The sequence below is a fragment of the Acomys minous genome, assembly GCF_964271855.1.
Source record: "Acomys minous genome assembly, chromosome: 2".
Lineage (NCBI taxonomy): Eukaryota > Metazoa > Chordata > Mammalia > Rodentia > Muridae > Acomys > Acomys minous.
Genome location: NC_140484.1, coordinates 47,097,158 through 47,117,430, shown reverse-complemented (window position 1 = coordinate 47,117,430; position 20,273 = coordinate 47,097,158). Strand labels below are relative to the sequence as shown.

At 43.2% G+C, this 20,273-nt stretch overlaps 1 protein-coding gene across 1 annotated transcript; it reads right to left on the bottom strand.

Moving 5' to 3' along the window:
• Positions 1-1,454: 1,454 nt before the first annotated feature.
• Positions 1,455-16,328, bottom strand: MS4A1 (membrane spanning 4-domains A1). The gene is made up of 7 exons (XM_084772299.1): positions 16,175-16,328; positions 10,921-11,094; positions 10,395-10,514; positions 8,883-8,942; positions 6,828-7,064; positions 5,698-5,799; positions 1,455-3,379 (listed from the first exon to the last, which is right to left on the bottom strand). The coding sequence occupies exons 2-7, from the start codon at positions 11,077-11,079 to the stop codon at positions 3,161-3,163; spliced, it is 897 nt and encodes a 298-aa protein (XP_084628425.1). The 5' UTR covers positions 11,080-11,094; positions 16,175-16,328; the 3' UTR covers positions 1,455-3,160.
• Between the last annotated feature and the right edge of the window lie 3,945 nt (positions 16,329-20,273).

The following is a 20,273-nucleotide window of genomic DNA, read 5'->3' as shown; positions in this document are numbered from 1 at the left end:
CCTCTGCAGGCTCTAGTATACATGTGATACAAATAAACTCATGCAGGCCCTCATAAATACACATAAATAAAATGATTTTAAAATTTTTTAAAATTCATTAAAAATTTAAAATTTTGATGACATTCAATTTTTTTGGTTACCTATTCTTTTGGTAGCATATTTATGAAACTATTGTCTAATTAAAGGTCACAAATTTTATTTTATTTTATTATTAATTTATTCTTATTACATATCAATAGTTATCCCATCCCTTGTATCCTCCCATTCCTCCCTCCCTCCCATTTTCCCCTTACTCCCCTTCCCTAAGACTGTGACTGAGGGGGACCTCCTCCCCCTGTATATGCTCATAGGGTATCAAGTCTCTTCTTGGTAGCCTGCTATCCTTCCTCTGAGTGCCACCAGGTCTCCCCATCCAGGGGACGTGGTCAAATATGGGGCACCAGAGTTCGTGTGAAAGTCAGAAGGTCACAAATTTTAAATCTGTATTTTTCTTCTAAGTATTTTGCTAGCTTTTTACATTGTACATTTATGCTTCAGAACCATTTTGAGTTAGTTAGTCTTTTATACTATGAGGTAAACTTAATTAATTTTTTTGAGTAGTTATCATGAATCCCACGAGCTTGTTGAAATGGTTATCCCTTTCTCACTGCGTTTTCTTTGAGTCCAACTCTTTATCTTTGAGCACATTTTTATTATCTTCAGTCAGGCACTAACATTTTTAAAGTTAGAGCCTCTGTCTTATCTTTAACTGTACCTTTCTTAACAGCAGCCTTATCATATGTTGTGGTTTGGATCTTAAATACCCTGTAAATATCTATTGTTCAAGCTAGAAATGACCTGGAAGGGCTACTGGAACCCAAGCATTTGCAGCTCTCTCTTTTAGCTTCCCAGCTGTCAAAGGGTGAGCAGCTTTGTGCCACCACATGCCTCCTTCCTTGATGTTCTTCTGCCTCATTATTGGTCCCTAAACAATGGAGCCAATCAACCTTGCTATTGGTGGGTATCTAGTCAGTGGATGCAACCGATTTGTTTTAAAGTTTAATGTTCCTTATGGTTACAAAATAGATTTTACAAAAATAAAAATTGAGAGGAATATCTAACTCAAAGCTAGAGAAATACCTTCTACTTTGATAAACATGTCTGCCGCTGGAGAATGTGATTTTATTCTACATTGACAGAGGATTCTTAGGGAAGGTTGGCAAGAATTTTCTTTCCTTTTAAATATATGTTAAAGTCATCTCATAAAGCTCATGATAATTTGGTAAAGACTAATTGAGAACCTAACAATGGATACAGTAAAAAAAAAAAACCAAAAACTTAAGGAAATGATAAATTTCTGAGAGGGAAAAGTTTAGAAAGTGAATACTGCAGTTAAGGATTTTTCAGCTTGATGCTTTCCCTCCCCTGTGCACACCTTCTCCAGCTTCTGCGATGCTCTTCTTTACTTTCAGAGGGCACCTTCCATGTGTTGGATGTGGAGAATCATGCTGTGTCTTGCAAGAGTGAGCAGCAATTAGCAACGGTCTACTGGATGAACAGTCTCCTTAGGAGCATGTGTAAGGTATGTAGGAATAGCTCAAAATGGCTGAATGTGTCGGTGTTCAAAGGCAGGTTGGTATTATGTGACTATGAACTGAGGCCACCGGAGCATCCCACTGTTTGATGTTAGGAAGGAGGAGGAAACACCCAAAGTGGAATCATCCATTGCAGGCACGAACACGAAGTTTTATTTATTTAGAGCTTGTTTTGAAGACCACACAGGGAAAAAGTTCTACTTTCATATTTTTTTGTGTGTAATTACAGGAAATTCCTTCTACCAGTAACTTCTAATAAAATAGAAATGTTCCAAGGAGTGTGACTTAAGTTGTCCATATGCCTGTCATGACAAGACGCTGACTGATCGTAGTATCTGACCAGTAGGTTATGGGTGAACTCTTCTCAGACTCAAGTGTTTCTAGGCCAAGTGCTAGCATTTACGCACACGAACAGGAGTGGGAAAGTAGGGTGGCCTGAGATTTGGTATTTTAACCATGCTGTTTCTAAGCATGATCTTCTTTTTGAGATGGTTTATGCTTAGTTTCTCCACCTTATAACTTACCAGCTAATTGCATACTAATGTCACGACTAGCTTTCTGAATGTTGTAAGTTTCTGGGCATTTTAATTTATATGGTGTCAAATCCAATTCAGACTCTTCTGTGACTCAAAACTTTGCTCATAGAGTATGCCTTTTAATATAGCTTATGCAGACACTGGGTATAGATAATTTTGTTATTTCAAACATTTCAAACCAGGATTTGAAGAGCTGGGTCTGAGTCAAGTCCTTATAATTATTAGCTGTGATGGTCCCAGGATATCTTGGCTTGCTTCCTACTTTCAATTGAATTGCAAAATAGTGACAGGGATTCTTTCATGGTGATGAAAGATCAAATGAAACTATTTCATAAACCACTTGGCCATCTGGAAAGCATCCTGTAAGCATAGGTGTTGCTTATGATTTGAGAGTTGGTACCCATTAAGACATTTCTGTCACACCGTTCTTTCTTCTCTTGACTAAAGAATACAAGTACATAAACGATGCAACCAAAAGCCAAGAAACAGCAGTTTGGCAAAATTAAGACAAGGAGACTTGCCTAAGTTGTAAGCTATACTGTTTGTACAGAGTTTTTCACAGCTTCCCAAATGGGATACAGAAGCTTGAAGAACATGCCAGTGTTCTTCCCTGTGGGAAAATACGTATCCCATTTCCTCCCATTATTATTTCTATTTTCCTTAAAACAATAGTGCAAAAGAGACTCTTCTAAAAATTTAAATGTAGGAGTCAGAGAGTTCAGAGACAGATGGAACAGTCATGTGTCTTTTCCCTCAGCTGCAATTGCTGGTGAAAGAAATAGGGGGAAAGCATTGCCACTACTAAAACACCCATCCAAGAAAAAGGTGAATGAGTATTGGGTTCTCTGCATTTCTGCCAACGTAAGATTCCCCAAGCAAGGGACAACACAATCTGCTATAATTGCTACATTCTCCAATGTGAAGGAGAGCTAACTGTGGCTTCTCTATGCAAAAATAAGCTGTGAAAATATGGAGAATAGACATGGAAGACCACAAGAAATGGGAGTAACTAAACAATAAAAAACAATAATGTGCATACAAGAAAAGAGTTTAAGGAGAGATCTCATTTTCCACTGGCAAGGATTCCTGCTCCTGGGGAGGCTCTGGAAAGTTTATTTCTGTTTCCTCTTCCTCCTCTTCTTGCACTGGAATGATTTCAATCTCCTCTTCGTTCTTTGGCTGGGAAGGTACTCCACTTAGCTCAATGATTTCTTCTTTCAATTTAATTGTCTGCTCTTTTTTTTCTCCGGCTGACAGCAGAACCACATTCTAGAACATAACAAAATACCTCTTGACCTTTACCTTTGACACACCTCCTAGCAATCTAAATATATCCAATTACCAACTTATTCTCAAGCTTTTTATTTAATCAACCATATTCTATAAATACCAGGATTGGCTACCTGGATGCTCTGATTCTTACCAAATCACCTACTTATTAAATCTCCAGTCCAAGAAAATCATTAATGACTTCAGGCATTTGCCATTTTTCCTGGAATAATCATACCACATGGAATAACAACACAGCAAAAATGGAGGTGTTTAGATTCTAGAACTGTTTGCCTTTAGTGATTATAACCTCCGGAAGTTACTCTCATCCCGCCCTGTCAGTGTGATGTAATCCCATCCCATCTGTTTGATGAAGGAATCAGCAATGGCTTCTAAACTACAAGATAAATCTCATAATCTGACGTTCTGGGGTTGTTTGTAACAGAGGTACTCTCGGGACATTCATATTTCCCAGCTTTGGAGACTCTTTGAAACACTATTGTTTTGGGGGTGGAATGAGGTGAAGAGAGTGGGAGGAGAGGGGAATACTGAAAAATCCAAGAACCAGTGACTAGCATCAGCCTTCAGCCTTCCACTCTCCTATGCCACATTAAGACTGGAGGGGGCATGCAATCAAGGCACGAATAAGAACGGCCTCCGCGGCCTCAAACTTTTGAATACTTGTTCTGCAGTTGGTAGAACTGTTTGGGAATGACTGGGCAGTGCGGCCTTGTGGGAGGAAGTGTGTCACTGGTGGTGGGCTTTGAGGTTTTAAAAGGCAAGGCCATTCTCACTTAGCTCTCCTTGCCTCATGCTATGGATCAGAGGTAAGCTGTCCGCTACTGCTCCAGAGCCATGGTTGCTTGCTCACTGCCACGTTCTTCTCCATGATGGTTAGGGACCCTGACTAATCCCCTGGAACTGTAAGCCCCAAATAAATGCTTTCTCTTATAAGTTGCCTTGGCCATGCTGTCTTATCACTGGAGTAGAACAGTAGCTAAGGCAGGGTGGGAGTGGGAGTCTGAAGGAGAGAGAAGGCTGGTTGGCAGGCACACCTGTGCACATGTGGAACTGTGGCTTCTGTCTAAGCACAGGCCCACTGACACTTCAAAACATTTGCTGGCTGTAGGAGAATTTTTAATTTAGAACATAGATGCTCTGGCAAGAGATCACATCCAAAGATCTTCGAGGTCTCTCTGATCTGATTGGAATACAAACACACCTTTAATCCAGGAGACAGAGGCAAGCAGATCTTAGTTCAAGGCCAGCCTGGTATAGAGCAAGTACCAGGTAAAGAAAAGCTTTGGACATATACAGGGGGAGGTAATCCCCCTCAGGAACAGTCATAGGGGAGGGGAATAAGGGGAAAATGGGAGGGAGGGAAGAATGGGAGGATACAAGGGATGGGATAACCATTGAGATGTAACAAGAATAAATTAATAAAGGAGAGAAAAATGAAAAAAAAAAAAAAGAAAAGCTTTGGTCCAGGCATGGCGGTATATGCCTTTAATCCCAAATAATGAAAATAAAGTTAGTTTGTAGAAGGAAGCATCTGTGTTAGAAAGTGATATCTAATTGAGTTGCAGAAAAAGAAAGTGACAAATCTGAGAAAGATTTGACAGAATAGGATATTCCCAGCTCTCATGAAAAGAGAGAGGAAAGGGAACTATTTAAGGGGCAGAGCAGAGAGAGAGGGAGGAGGCAGTTTTACCAAGAGAGTAATAGAGAGACGAGACAGGGAGAGAGAGAGAGAGAGAGAGAGAGAGAGAGAGAGAGAGAGAGAGAGAGAGAGAGAGAGAGAACACTCAGGTGAAGATCAAATGAACCAGAGAGTGAGAAGGAGCCAGAAGAATAGAACATACTGCTGGAGTTAGTTTGAGGCCAAGCAATTCAAAGACTAAGAGAAAAACCATATTGAGTAAGTCAGCTGGGAGAGGAGTTTGAGCCAGAACAGCTGTGTTGAACTAGCCAGCCCAGAGCTCAGAAAGGGTAAGAAAGAGTGAGCTCATTAAGGAGTAAATCTCAGAGGCTGAAAACATTTTAGGCTTAGGTTAGATTATAAGGAGGCTAGAAGCTTCCAGGACTAGGCCTAGGTTAGCAGACAGAGAAGTAAGCCTCCAAGACGGCCACTGAAATAGGCAAATGAAAATTCTTTTTAAGCTGTTACGACTGGTGTTTTCTGTTTTCCTAAAATATAGAAAAACCACTTTTTCTAATGAAGCTCCTAGTTTCAGAATTTCACCAGATCATAATCTATATAACAATTCTCTGCAGATATTAATTTCCTAGGTGGTTATGAACGGACAACTCCAACTTACAGATTTGGTTCTGGAGCACATTCCTTTCCACTCATTCTCCACAATGCCAGCTGTCACAAGGTTCTGGAAGAACGCAAAGATCAGCATCAAGGACAGAATGCCCTGGAAACCAACAGAACAAAGGCAAAGATGAGATAATGGCTGATGGACGTGCCGAGTGCATGCACAGTGATGACAGATGACTAAAACTCAATGAGCAAAAAAATCAACTCAGTTCTTTAGGTTAGTAAACTGAGCTACTGGGGGGAACGGCTGTTGTAAGAGACAGCATTTTGCTGGGCGTGGTGGCGCACGCCTTTAATCCCAGCACCGGAGAGGCAGGGGCAGGTGGGTCACTGTGAGTTCGAGGCCAGCCTGGTCTACAAAGTAAGTCTAGGACAGCCAGGGCAACACAGAGAAACCCTGTCTTGAAAAACAAAAAAACCCACAAAAGCAAAACAAAACAAAACAAAACAACAACAAAAATAATCCCCAAAAACAACAACAAGAAAAAAAAAAGAAAGAAAGAAAGAAAGAAAGAAAAAAAGAAAGAAAGAAGGAGATAGCATTTTCAGGCACAAGAAAGTGATGTGGGGATAGTAAGCTAAACAATCAATTCTTTGTAAGAAAGAGTCTTACATTCATTCCGCCAGCTTGGTGTGGGATTGTAGCTTAATTGGTAGGGTGCTCCCCTAGCACACTCGAAGTCTTGAGTTCCAGACTCACTATGTAGAGGAGGCATAGTGTGGCACATCCCTGTAAAGCCCAGCACTAGCGGAGGTGGAGGCAGGCGTTTCAGAAGTTCAAGGTCATCCTTGAATACATAATAAAGTGAAGGCCAGCCTGGACTACATGAGACCCTGTCTCAAAAGAAATAGTATCGGTTTCACAGGATGTGATGTCACAGCAAGGAAACTCCACAGCACCTGGGAGATCTACTCCTCTTTCCCCTTCAAACTCTGCGTTCTAAATTCTGTGATTAATAACATGTTACCTATGGCCAGGAAATGGAGGCAGTGTATGAAGAGGGTTCCTGTCCTAAGCCACGGTACGGAAAAAGTAGCAGCCACAGACTCCCTGGACCTGGGGCTGATGTTCATAATAAGGCACAACACACTTCTTCTCTGGAGATGCACCACTTTCCCACTCACCAAGAACATGGACTGCACGCTGTGACAGTACTGTGTAGACGGGGAGTTTTCCTCTGAGGAATTAGACGGTTCACAGTTGTAGATATCAACATAGAGCTTGGGAGTTTTACTAAAATTCAGACTCTCCATTTTTAAATAATGAGAAACCGTGATGGTAAGTATGTCCATGACTGAAATAATTATTCCCGCAATGGCAGTAAAGAGGCTCAGGGAGCTCATTACCATTTTCGCTTTGACCTGAAACAGAGACAGGTTAACAAATTAGATTTGATTTCTATCTGGGAACCATAAAGTAGGAGATGGGATTCCAGCTGTCATCCATCCCCCTGACTCATGAAGATGCCACACCTGATCCTAGCTCAGTTCTTGCTATGGGCTTCAGCCTCGTTGCCACTGTAAAGCACAACTTTTAGCCTCCTTCTCCCTTCTTTTCCACTCTTCCCATCTTAAGCAATCACCATTATGAAACCAGCATTCCAGTGGTCAATTTTGGGTAACCAAAATTATCCACATTTTGTACCCCTGAACTTTTTTCATTGCCACCACCCTCCCAGAGTGCAGTAACCCTTAGCGAGTGAGGACTAACGGCATCCAGAGTGTTATCTCCTTGCATAATAAGGAGTGAGCAGAGGGACATATGCAGAAGGCTGCATAGCATGACTACATATTGATGATGAAGGTATAGGTAGAACTTTCTAGGTCTGTACCATTGTGCTGGCCGGTCTTGTGTCAACTTGACACACAAACTGGAGCTCTCTGAATGGAAGGAACCTTAATTGAGAAAATGCGACCATAAGAGCCAGATGTAGGGCATTTTCTTAATTAGTGATTGATAGGGGAGAGCCCAGCCCATTGTGGGTGGTTTCATCAATGGGCTGGTGGTAGTGAGTTCTTAAAAAAAAAAAAAAAAAGAAAGAAAGAAAGAAAGAAAGAAAGCAGGCTGAGCAAGCCAGGGGAAGCAAGTACCCCTCCATGGCCACTGCAAATGCTTTTTGGTCATGGCATTTCATCACAGCAATAGAAACTCTAACTAAGACCACCACCAAATAAAATGCATCAGCCATAACAATGATACCACGGTTCCCTAGTGACATCATCCCCATCAGCTGTCTTCCCCAGTACTATTAAGGGTAGATGTCTCTTGGTAGCATAGGCTACAGGACATGGCAGTGACTACTATGTCGTTCACAGGTGGTAAAAGCTTGGCATATCATAGGCCAAGTGCCATGATGGTGTGGCATTATTGACAAATGTTTCATGAAACACGCATTAACTCCCGGCTATGTGGACTACTAATGGCAATTTGGTAGTTGGGGTTATACTTCACATTTGTAAACAATTTATTGCTTCCTCTATATTGAATCTTTTTTCAGGCCACTCACAGAGAGGAACCATATCAATGCACAGCTCCAAGTGACTTAGGTCAGTAAGTCAAAGTATTGCTAAGAGGTTTTCTGACAAGAAATGCAGTAGTAAGTGCTGGTCACCCATCTAGATGGGAGAATTCTGTAGTTACCTCCTTAAAAGGGATAGAAATGAATTCTGTGGGCAGGCTGCTGTAGGCCTATGGCTTCCACTACACTATCTCATGCAATTTCCTACTTCATTTTTATATTGATTTCCTATGTCAGGGTTAGCATAGCTGTTGACAGGGGTAAGATTCAGGGGACACTCTGTATCCACTCGGGGTTCTGACTTAGCTAGAACCCAAGTGTAGGGATCAAAATTTTTTTCTAAATGGTGTGTCATTTCCCAGATGACATTCTTTCAAAAATATGTCAGGTCTGTCACCTCCACGGCAAACTTAGGGTTGAAAGACCTTAAATCCGGTCTTCCAAGCTCTACCTTTGATTCCCTCATCATGGACAGACTTAAGGCAGATGCCAGTTTTGGATTTTTCATGAAGTAAAATCACATTACAACCAGGATGATACAGGATCCTTTGCTCAGAAAGAGTCTGTGATTGCAAAGCTCTTTAAGGGGCCCCAGAGCTTGTTTTCAACTGAGAAAGTAGCTGTGTGTCTCATGTGTGGGAAAGGATGTGGGATTACTTGCCAAAGTCTTCTTGGAGTTTTTTTCTGCTGCAGCTGCCAGGAGTGACCCGGAAATAATATACTGTGAAGAGAGGGGGAAGGGGGGGGGAAGGAAAAAGGGCAGAAGGGGGAGAAACACCACAGGTCACTGTCACTGATAACTGACTAGGAAGGAGCCACCTATATTTTTTAGTGTCTTTTGTTAAATATGCACCACATTTTCATCACATTTTTTTCTTGGTATCTATGTTTCTTTGTTACTCAGATTCATACACTCAGCCTGTCCTGTTCAAATTCTGGGGACCCTAAGCTAGAAACAGAATAAGAAAAGAGAGGCAGAAGTCATACTTCCTTGCCAGTGAGAACCCTCTGGGCCCATACCATCAAACAGAAACATAAGAAATCACCACCAATGACATGAATTACTCCTTATCTACACAGGCTGCAGTTAGATTTAGGCACTTGTTTAGGAGGGATAGGTGGGAGAGAGTATCAGTGTGAATTATAACACTTAATTTTCTCCCCTTTTTAAAACGAAACATTTAAATTGATTTATTTTATGTGTGTGAGTGTCTTGTCTGCATGTCTGTGCACCATGAGCATGCCTGGCCAACAAGTGTTGGATTCCCCTGGAACTGGAGTTACAGATGGCTGTGAGCTGCCATGTGGGTGCACAGGGAATTTGAACCTGAGTCCTCTGGAAGAGCAGCCAGTGTTCTTAACCACTGAGCCATCTTTCCAGCCCATCTCTCTGATTGAAGTTAGTGAAAATGTTCTTGTGGTGTCACAGTGATTTAATAGCTTCGATGCCCCTGAGAGATAGTGTAGAAGGCAGTGCTTGCCTTGAATATGATACACTTCACCAAAACATTGGTTGCCTCAGGAAGTAATAGTGATTATTTCTCAACTTTCTTTCTAAGGTTCAAGCTCTAAAGTGCAGGAAAGCCTTATGACCTCTACTTTGGTTCTGGACACTTCAGTTCTGGACTCACCCTTAGAGGGACACAGTCACGAAAAGTATCCTGGCAAAACAAACACTACCTAGCCTCATGTCATCCACAGAATTATACGTTTGGGAAACATGCACATTAAGTAGCCCCAAAGAGTGTTGCTGAACTCAGAAGTACAAAAGACTTTCTGGGATGGGAATAATTTCATCAGGTTAACAAATTTGTAGGGGCGTGGGAGGGCTTGGGATTTCTCATTTCTCCTTTTCTTCCAAAGCGCCAAATATCTGGCATCTCATGGCCTGCACTAGCCGGCTATGGAGAGACCCTGCTTTGTACAGTCTTCCTTCCCTGAAGACACCTGTCCATGTGCCCTTTTCTGTGACCCCACTTAGAACACAGCCATGAGCAGTCACAAGAGCCAAGTTGGTGTAGTCTACCCTTCTTCCTACTAACTATGCTGACCCAATAAGCTTCTTCCTGCCCATATTGCTTTTGTCAGCAGAAACAATCCAGATCTTTTTTCTTTTTTGCCCTTTGCTCCCCCTTCAGCATCTCACAAATGGTTGCTGTTTATTTTAACTTACCATGATGCCTCCCCAGAGAGGGTACCATACACTCACACAGATTGGTGCAAAGACCCCCGTGGGGATCATCAGCAGCCCGCCCAGGGAAATATGGAAGAGGCCATTCATGATCTGGACAGCCTGAGGAGAGAAGAAAGGCACTGGTGATGAAGTCCCTGGTGGACAGAGACCACGCAAAGATCCTAAGAGGAGTGGTAGGGCTGCCGAGAACTTTGCCCCCTTCTCCCTCAGATCTTTCTCTTCCACCACACAGGGCATTTTCAAGGAATACATATGCCTGGAATCTGAACAATGGACCAGGATGGAAGATCCTTTAACCTCCAAACCAAGAGATAATGTAAGCTCACAGTGCAGTGGTCCAGGTGGGAACTGGTGCCTTTTGGCCCCGCCCACTGTGTGAGATATGAAGAATCACCCACTGAGATCTGTCTGTGTAACATACACTGAGTCCCATGGACAGTCTGAAGCATCAGCGTGTGCAGGCCAGGGCATTTGCAGAATGCAGAATGGATGAGGACAGCCTTACCCCCAAAGCCTTTGATTCCCTCATGAAGAAGCTTTGCGTGGGGCCCACCAGTGAAGGTGTCCTCCTGAGGTTTACTTTTTGAGCTTGCTGCATGGCGAGAGGGCCTCTTGTAAGCTCTGTTGGGTAGGTTCCACTCACTGAGTTTCTGGGTGTTGTCATTCTGTTCTCAGGCTCCTGAAAGTAAAACAGTAAGGTGACCTTCTAGCACCATCTAATAATACTGCTCTTAGTGTGCCCTCAGTGGTGCCAACTGAAGCGTGCCCTTTTCCTGCTAGTTTCAGATGTGAGGCAAGGTCTACCATTATGGTATAGGAAAGGGTCAGGAGGGGCAATCTCAGGCAAGGACATGCAGGCCCAGGATCCTGAGCTAGAATGCCTGCTAATCATGTTTGGACACACATTAACGCTCAAGAAAACACTGAGAAGTCAATTACCCAGAGAGCTATACCTCTAGAACATACCATGAATGAATGCCCATATGCATTTTTGTCTGTGCTGGGGTTTGGACCCAAGGCCTTGTGAGAGTTAGGAAAATGCCACTGAGCTTCACCCCTGCTCTATGCATTCATCTAGCTGGTCCTTCTTTGGGTGGTGTTCTTATGATTTAATGTTGCAAACAACATTTTGTATTGGCTCGGTCATCTGTCCCTGAAGAGTGTGGAGGCCAGGAGGTGCCATTCCCAATTAAGGCAAGGACTGTCCTTAAAATCAGGAGAAATGGTCTTGGCCTCTCCCTCTGACTCTAACTTTGAGCAGGCCACATCAAGAGTACTCTCTTGTTGATGCTGCTCCCGACCAGCAGGAAAGACACCAACACCGGGAACTCTTCTTGCCGCAGTTTATTCAGGATCCTGGACTACGGGAAAAGCTCCCACAGAACCTTTATAGTGTGCCTGGTCCTATCAGAGACTGCCACGTTGTCGCTCTTGGTTGGTGCATTCGGATCACGCCACCTCACGCTATGCCTTGTTCGAATCACGCCACCTCATGCTATGCCTTCAGGCATGTGCATAAGGGGCTTGCTCAAAGGGGCGCACTGCGCATGCGCATAAGGGGCGCATTTGCGCCAGGGAAGCAGCAGGGGTCACTGCTATCTGTGGCTCTCCACACTCTCTGATGTTACAGGTGAGTTCACAGCCTCTGAGTGAGACTGGCTGGTTCTAGCAATAACTCTAATTCCTCTGAGGTGAAGTATAAGTTCTCTGGGGCTCAGGTTCAGAATAGTAATAATCCCTGTTTCACAGCTCCTTACGAGAGACAGATGATGATGGTTTGTGTTCCTGTGTTTTCACTTTTTTCACCCTGGCATAGCTTAAACACCAGCTCTCCCCAAAGGCCTTCTAGGTTCCTATCACACATGCTCTTACATAGAGTCAGGAACCTATCACGCATGCTCTTACATAGAGTCAGGAACCTATCACGCATGCTCTTACATAGAGTCAGGAACCTATCACGCATGCTCTTACATAGAGTCAGGAACCTATCACGCATGCTCTTACATAGAGTCAGGAACCTATCACGCATGCCTTTGCTTATGCTCTCTGTCCCAACACACCCTGCTCTATTCCCCTCACTTCAAATCTCTCCATGGTAAGATGCCTTATATACTTGTTTATTACAGCTCTCTCTCTAAAGAAACAAACAATGTTGTTGCTTCTTAAGCAGTATCTAAAATGATGCTCATGAAGCTTCTTAATAAACATCAAAGGAATGCAAGGTTTATGCAAAGCGCCCACAAAGGAATACACGTTAGCTGCTTTGTTGCGATTCTTACTGTTTACACACTTCTGAGCTGTGGTTTCCACTTTTATCCAGCTTGAGCGAGAACAGTGCCCTTCTCATAGAATTAGCATCAGAAACGTGTGGGCATGTGTGCTGAGGACAGGGAGGAGGGCAGGGAGTGCCATCTGTTAGTGCCCAGGAGTTGTTTTCGAAGAGATGAGATGATGGGCCACATGCTTTCCAGCTCTGACAGGGTAAGGCCATTCAGCCTTCTTCACGTGTCTTGTGTTGGGGGTATTTACCCATTGGTTGTATCAACCAATGACGTCCATTGATATTGTCTGTGCCCTGGATATCCGTATCTAGGGCTACACATCTGGCCTCGTCTTTACTGATTGTAAGCTGTGGAATTAAGACTGGTGACCGAGGTTGCTGAGTCTTACTAAAGTCAGGGAGGGCTGGGCAGCGGAATCTCTTACGTCTGCCTATTTTATAATTACAAAGCAATCCCATCTGGGTTGTTTCTTCTGAGCCCAGTAGAGGACACAAGGGATGAGGAGGAGACAAGGACAGACAAGCTAGGCAACTCACTGGAAGTTATGTAATTACCGATGATCTGAGAAGAAGCCTTTGCCCGTCAACTGCAGTGTCCGTGACTCACTGCTGTCACTCCTGTGGGCAGCAGTTCAATTTCTCTTCCTTTCCCTTTAAACTATGCAATACTGCATCACTTAAGCAGTACAGAAATGATCTGTTCCCCAACATGGGCTTCAGGGACAAGCTTCTCACTTGATTTCCCCCATGTTCTAAATTAGCAGCTGTCACTTGGCCCAAGGGAATCTGTTTCATGCCACAAACCATCCCACGAGACCACCAACCCCCCCCCCCAAAAAAAAAACCCTTATTTACATAGCCAACCAAGGAGTTTGCAAATGAATTCTGGTCTAGCACCAGAGAAATCTCAGAAGCCAGTTTGCTCATGTCAGAAATAAGGACCTTGCCCCTGCACATGGGGCATACTTTCCCAAAGACCGTATACTTACCAAGGGAGCCGAACTTGAAGGCCCTGACACTGATGCTCATTCTGTGGACCCTGAGGCTAGACTGTATGACCACAGATGTTTACTTGAACACAAATTGCATCCCAGGTATACTACCTGCGCTATTTCCGGTTTTTCTCATACCTCCTTCTCTCAGCAGTCAGTGTATCTTCTTTTAGTGGATGTGTAAATAGAAGTTCACATAAGTTAATTTTCCCAAGATCTTTTGGCAACTAGGGAATGAGCTAGAAGTCACTTCACTCCATTCCAGGGAACTAATTTTAGTGATGGCGACTTAAAGTGCAAGGTCACTAATTGTTCAGGGTGAAGGAAATGATTGGGCTACCATTACTATAATTCTCCTGTCGTTACCAACTGCTCATTAAGTCTCGGGTCTGTGTTGTTTCTGAGATAAACCTTTTATTTAGGCAAATTCTGGTGGGGCTGTCTGTATGGATGACTGGCAGTAATAATGTGGAGAGAAGAACATTTTATCTTTCTGTTAAATATTATCTTTGTAATAACTATATTTATACAAGGTATTGAATAAATATTACTATAAAATATTACTTTTATATGCCATCTTCTGCTAATCATCTTCCTTACCTCCCTCTCTTTCTCACCCACAAAAATATAGATTTTTGCAGCCTTGCCTTATAATAATTAAAAAGTTAGACAAAATTACTTCAAGGGCCTCCAGCTCACAGCAAAGATCGTCTGATGAGTAGGGTTACTGACCACACTGGTCAAAATCAACACTGAGACTGAAATGACTTCCATGAGCCCTTTGACTTCTAGAGGCATCATCATTTTTTTTTTTGGTCCATCCTCTGAAGATTTCACAGCATCTTCTGTGGCTTTGGTTTAAATAATGACTTTTAGATCCAATAACTCCATCATCTACTGAGATGCTTGAGGCCCCTAACCTCAACTTCCCCCTTTGCCACTCAAAATAGCTTTGCATTTATTCTTCCCTTCTTCCTGTGCTTTTGGCTGTTGGGTGAATCATCTTACATTCTTTCCTTCTCAACTTTTTCCACTCCATTTTCTTCCACCAGATGCTTGCTCTTCCCAGAAATCCCTCTTTCCTGGGACCTACTCTCACTGTTTGTGTGGCATTGTGTAAGAGAAAGGGTTCTAGCTCTTTCTACATTTGTGATTTCTGTAAAATTAGGCAAAGATGTGCTGTGATTGATAAGACAATAAATATTCAAGGAATAATTATTACTGGCCCTTACTATAACAAAAATGTGCTCCAGTCTCCAAACTCTCATTTTAAAATATAGCAATGCTCTCCCATTACAATCCCATTTCTTCCTTTCTTCACTTCAGCGTCTGCACATTTTGCCTTCTACCCTTTCCCCAACTTCCTTCTCACTCACATAGTCCTCAGTACTCTTCAACTAGTTCCGGCCACTCAACCAAAACCTCCCTCTACAAAGGTGCTGTAGTCTTGTAGCCCTTTTTAGGCACAGTGCCTCAGGTCACTTTGTTTTGCCCACTGCTCAGACTTAAGACCTTGGAACAAGGGGCTTGTGAGATGGCTCAGGTCATGTTTCACAAGCCTGAGAACCTGAGTATGGGTTTCAGCATCTACAGTAAGTGACAGATGTGGTAGCATACACTCGTAACTTCAGTGCTGAGATCCCTGGGGCTTGCTGGCCAGACAGTCTAGCCAAATTTGTAAGTTTCAGATTGGGTGAGAAACCTAGTCTTGTGACTGAAGGCAGCATCTGATGTTAACCTCTGTCTTCCACATGTGTGTGTATGGATGCACACACACACACACACACACACACACACACACACACACACACTTTACACTAGAACCTGGTCAAAGTCAACCCCTCTATCCTGTTTCCAGTGCCCTCTCTCACTCCTGGCTTCTTAGATTATAGACAGAGAGCAGGATTTGTGCTCAGTGCAGCAATGCCATGTAGAAAATGCTAGATGCTAAGGTTTACCACCAGCTCTGTGTGTTTACATCGAAATTTATCTTTGGAAACGAAGTCAGCCGAAGCAAGAGGAACGGGGTTGGATTCATATGCCTGGGATTATGTTCTAGTTTGGTCTCAGGCAGTCCTAAAAAGATTCTGTATTTTAGATTTAGACTTATGATGCTGAGGACCTTGCTGTCGCTCCCATTTTATGGATGAGGAAATTGAGGCCTGGAGAGGTTTGGCAACTCACCCGAAGTTATGCACCATCTATCTAGTGGAGCCCCAGCTTGAGCCCAACATTCTAGAAACTTTATCTCCATGTAGAATCCTTGGACCTCCCACTGCCCAGGATCATCTTTGAGAGGGGGAGCAGCTAGGAGGAGTGTGGCACATCCAGCCTTAAAATCGCCACCGTTTAAATCATGCCGCCAATTTGAAAGTCTCACCAGGGACACCGCAGACTGAAAGCCGACTCTCTAGTCTCTAAAACATTCCTCTCCTCACCCAGCCTCTCATTTTCAGTCATTAAAACAGAGCAAACCCATTCCTTACCGGAGTCTCTAAGGCTTCGAGGCTCAGGGACCACCAATTTCCGCCACTCACCGCTGTGATCAGCAGGCCTCTTCTCGTACCTGAGAGCACTTGAAGATGAGCGAGACAGAGCAGGCGTCGGGTGGTACCTCTGATTAACACCAGGTGACAGGAAACCAGCAGCTTCTGCTACCTTGAGATTTGCTCCAATCGCTTTGCTTCGATATAAAGGATATACAAAAAAGTTTCTGCCTTACCAGGAGGTTTCACTTCGTGAAAAATGCCCTGGGGACTGCCTGGTGCGCTTCATGCTACCTTAATTAGAAGAACTTCTGCAGCCCCCGCCCTGTAAGCAGGTGTGGATGGTGGGTCCCTAAGGGCTAGAAGGGTGCTAGAAACTCTATAAAGACTGGCTGTTAGGGACTGACTTTGCCTTCATGCCTCACTTTCAGGGCTGAGTAGGTGGGGGAGGCACCCATGCAAAGCCTCAGGATGCCTGAGCAGGTAGCCTTGGGAGTGTCGTACCTGCTGGTTTTCAAATAGTACCATCATTTGCTCATACTTGAAATTTAGAGGGCCATGTAAATCTTATGTCAAATTTAGCAGAAATGGCCTGAAATACTTGTTTCCTTAGAACATGTGCCCAGAAGCCCGAGGCAAGGCTCAGCTCCCATTTGGGGTGCTATGAATCGGAACAGCACTTTTACATATCTGTGAGCCCACCCTTCTTCCCCTTCCTGCTTCCCTCTCTTTGCAGTGTTGCTTGGAGCTAGCTGCATGGCCCAGTTCAGTGCCAGATCAAGTAGGTAAGTGGAGGAAGCGGGTGGCATGGCAAAGTCTAAACATTTGGGAAGTGAATAAAAGATTTTTGTCAAGAATATTATCCTCTCTCCATGTACAACCTCTAGGCACATATGTTAGGTTTTTAAAAAATTAATTTTAATGTTATTGTCAATTGCTTTATTTCATTAGAGACACAGACATGTAGATAGGCAATTTTGTCCATTTTACCTAAAGCACTGAAACACAGTTAATTATATTAGCTAATATGAGGCTATTTCACCCTGTCTCTCCTTTTTCCTCTCTCTCTCTCTCTCTCTCTCTCTCTCTCTCTCTCTCTCTCTCTCTCTCTCTCTCTCTCTCTCTCTCTCTCATTTAAGATGGGTTAGAGAACATAAAATTAGCACCACTAAGTAGAAGTATTTCTGAGGAGGCTGGTTTTTGTGGGACACAAACAAAAACGTGAACTCTCTGCCGCTGAGGTAATTGGTTAATGGGACGAGCTGATATTTAGGTAGAGAACATACTGCCATTCAGAAAGCTCAGGCCATAGACTTTCAGTCAGCTGCCAGAGATGCTGTAGTGAGAAGGGGGTGTGTGTGAAAGTGACAGGTCCGCCACCCATCCAGGACTCTAGTTGTGAGTCTCTGCATATCTGTGGCAATGCATTGGATAGAATGACATACTGCCTTAGTCTGTTTTGTGCTGCTCCAGGAGAATATCTGAAGGCTTTTATAAACTTACAAAGAGCAAAGACTTCTTTATAACAGCTCAGGAGTCTGGCGAGTCCAAGGTCAAGGGTCCCACATCTGACAGGGCTTCCATCCTTTGATATCCCAGGGAGAAAGGCAGAAAAGCAAGCGAACATACATTCATGGAGGGAATTGGGTGTGTGCACTAGCTAGTTTCCATGGCAATGGTGTCAGCATTTATAAGGGTAGAGTCCTTACAACCAGTCACCACTTAAGACCCACTTCTCAGCACTGACATTGGAAATTAGTTTTTCTAATTGAAAATCTTTAGGAATGTATCCAAACCAGCACTCTCCAGGCCCAGGCTGTAGGTGACTGTGAGCTCTGAAGCTCTCATATCCAGGTACGATGGGTTGGCTGGAGATATGTACCTTTCAATACACGGCGTGTGGGAGCAGGATGTGGCCTTGCAAATGTAGGCAATACATGACCTGACCTTCATATCTAACTTTCACTGTCTTTCGGTGTTGGGCTGTTTGTTCTTCTAATGTTTCTAGCCAATGAGATGGCCTTAGCTCAATGTGAATCCCTCCCAAATTGACTTGGATTCCATTTACATGGTCAACTTAACTTGTCTGTGCTGATTTGGACTGAGTGTGCTCAAATGCCCACCACAACCAGGACTCGTCAACTGTGCTGCCTTTGATTCTCTGCTTTCTCCTGGTTTATGTTTGACATTTTGTTGATGCTATAACACACTTAACACTTTTTTCCTTTGAAGTACACATTCTTCATTATTGCGTGGCTCCAATTTTGAAAAGATGCTGCCTGGCAGCATATACAAAAGTCTAACAACTTTTATCCAGTTAGCATTTGCAGATCAACACATACCACCCCCACCATCTCTCAGTCTTGTGTTTCCCTATTTTGAAGAATACATTCTACATCATGATTGTGTCCTTTCCTTATGAAGCCTTTGCTCTCCATGTTCCTTAAAAGCAGGGCTCAGCTTTTCTGTGTCTTGTGCTTTTTGCAATGTTATGGGCCCTAAAGGTTCTGCTTGGCTCTTTCTCCCATGGAGCTGGGGACTGGCAAGCTGCTCAGAAATAGGAAGTAAAGTGATGGTATGCTGTCAACTGCTCAGCAAAGCCCTGGCACCCAGAATCATCTTCCCCAAGGGGTTTGTTTCAGTGTATTGGTAAGGGAGAAGCAAGCCCCTCAGACCTGAGGCTCAGTATTGAGGTAAAATCGAATCTGGCTATAGGCCTAAAGACCCCAACATTATATTTATAATGCAAGCTTAAATATTTAACATTTTTATAGTTGTGTGCTGAAGGAATACTTCACATTTTCAACAGGAAAGTAACATTCATCAAATGCCCACAAACATGCTAAGCACTGCCTGTGTAGAAAGTGTGAAGACACACACAGTATCAGTTGGTTGTTTTATTATTAGAGAAACCAACGCTCAAGAAGTGGAGGCACTGGCCCTCAATCACACTGCTAGAATTCGATAAAATGATGCTTTAGAAGTAAGAAAATCTTAATTATAAGTCCCTACACTATTTACCCAGTGACTTTAAAGTCCCAAGTGCTGAAGGCTCACAGCACAGCACTAGGTAAGTGTTACTGAGTTTTAGCCTAGGGATTTAAAGCCTGTAGGGTTAATTATGTTCAAGTTATGTGACTGCGCATGATAAAATAACATTCAACAATCAATCTAAATTACAAGTCCTTACCATCATGTGACAGGTTTTCACCTTTAAATACTCCTAAAGCCTCATATATCTAACACCACTCACTCAATTCCCAATCCCTCACTCAATCACCAGAACCTCACTCCATGGGAAATAAAAACTCATGGCTCCTGCCCCTCACCTTCCTCCATGCACCCTCAGCTTAGAACACACATTGTCTCCTTCCACCATATAGCAGAAATCTAAGGAAGTTAGTTTATTCATTTGAACAGGCTACACTTCTTCCTAAGTGTTGCCTAAGGCAACATGAAACATGAGATTTGCAGTTGGGGATCTTAATTCAAATCCTGGTTTTAAATGAGGTGCCCTTTGTGCTCTCAGAAAAACCCACTGCTCCGAGTTTCACTTTCATATCTGTGACCAAAGGCACACCTCCCTCAGTGGGCAGCTATGACAGTTGAAATGACACAGGAAGTGTCTCAGCGGTTAGTAATAGCCAGTCAGTACAATGTAATGGCTCTCAGAGTCAGTTCAATGCAGCACCATGTAGTGGGTCTCAGAGCCAGTGCAATGCAGTACCATGCAGTGGCTCTCAGAGTCAATGAAATGTAGCACAATGTGGTGGCTCTTAGGGTGAGGATTGCTAATCTTTTGAGGTACTCAAGACCATTTTTTTGGATCCATGGGTTCAAAAGTGTTTTCAAAATAACACGAAAACTTAAAAAGTTTTTAAAAATTTATTTTATGTATGTGTGCCTGCATGGGTGTACGTGTACCATAAATATGCAGGTGTCCAGGTCCACGGAAGCCTGAAGAGGCCATAAGAGACTCTGAAACTGGAGTTACAGGCAATTGTGTTCTGGCCAATGTGAATGCTGGGAAGCAAACTATGGAAGAACAGCAAATAATCTTAACTTGAACCATCTCTACAGCTCCCACATTAAGATCTTA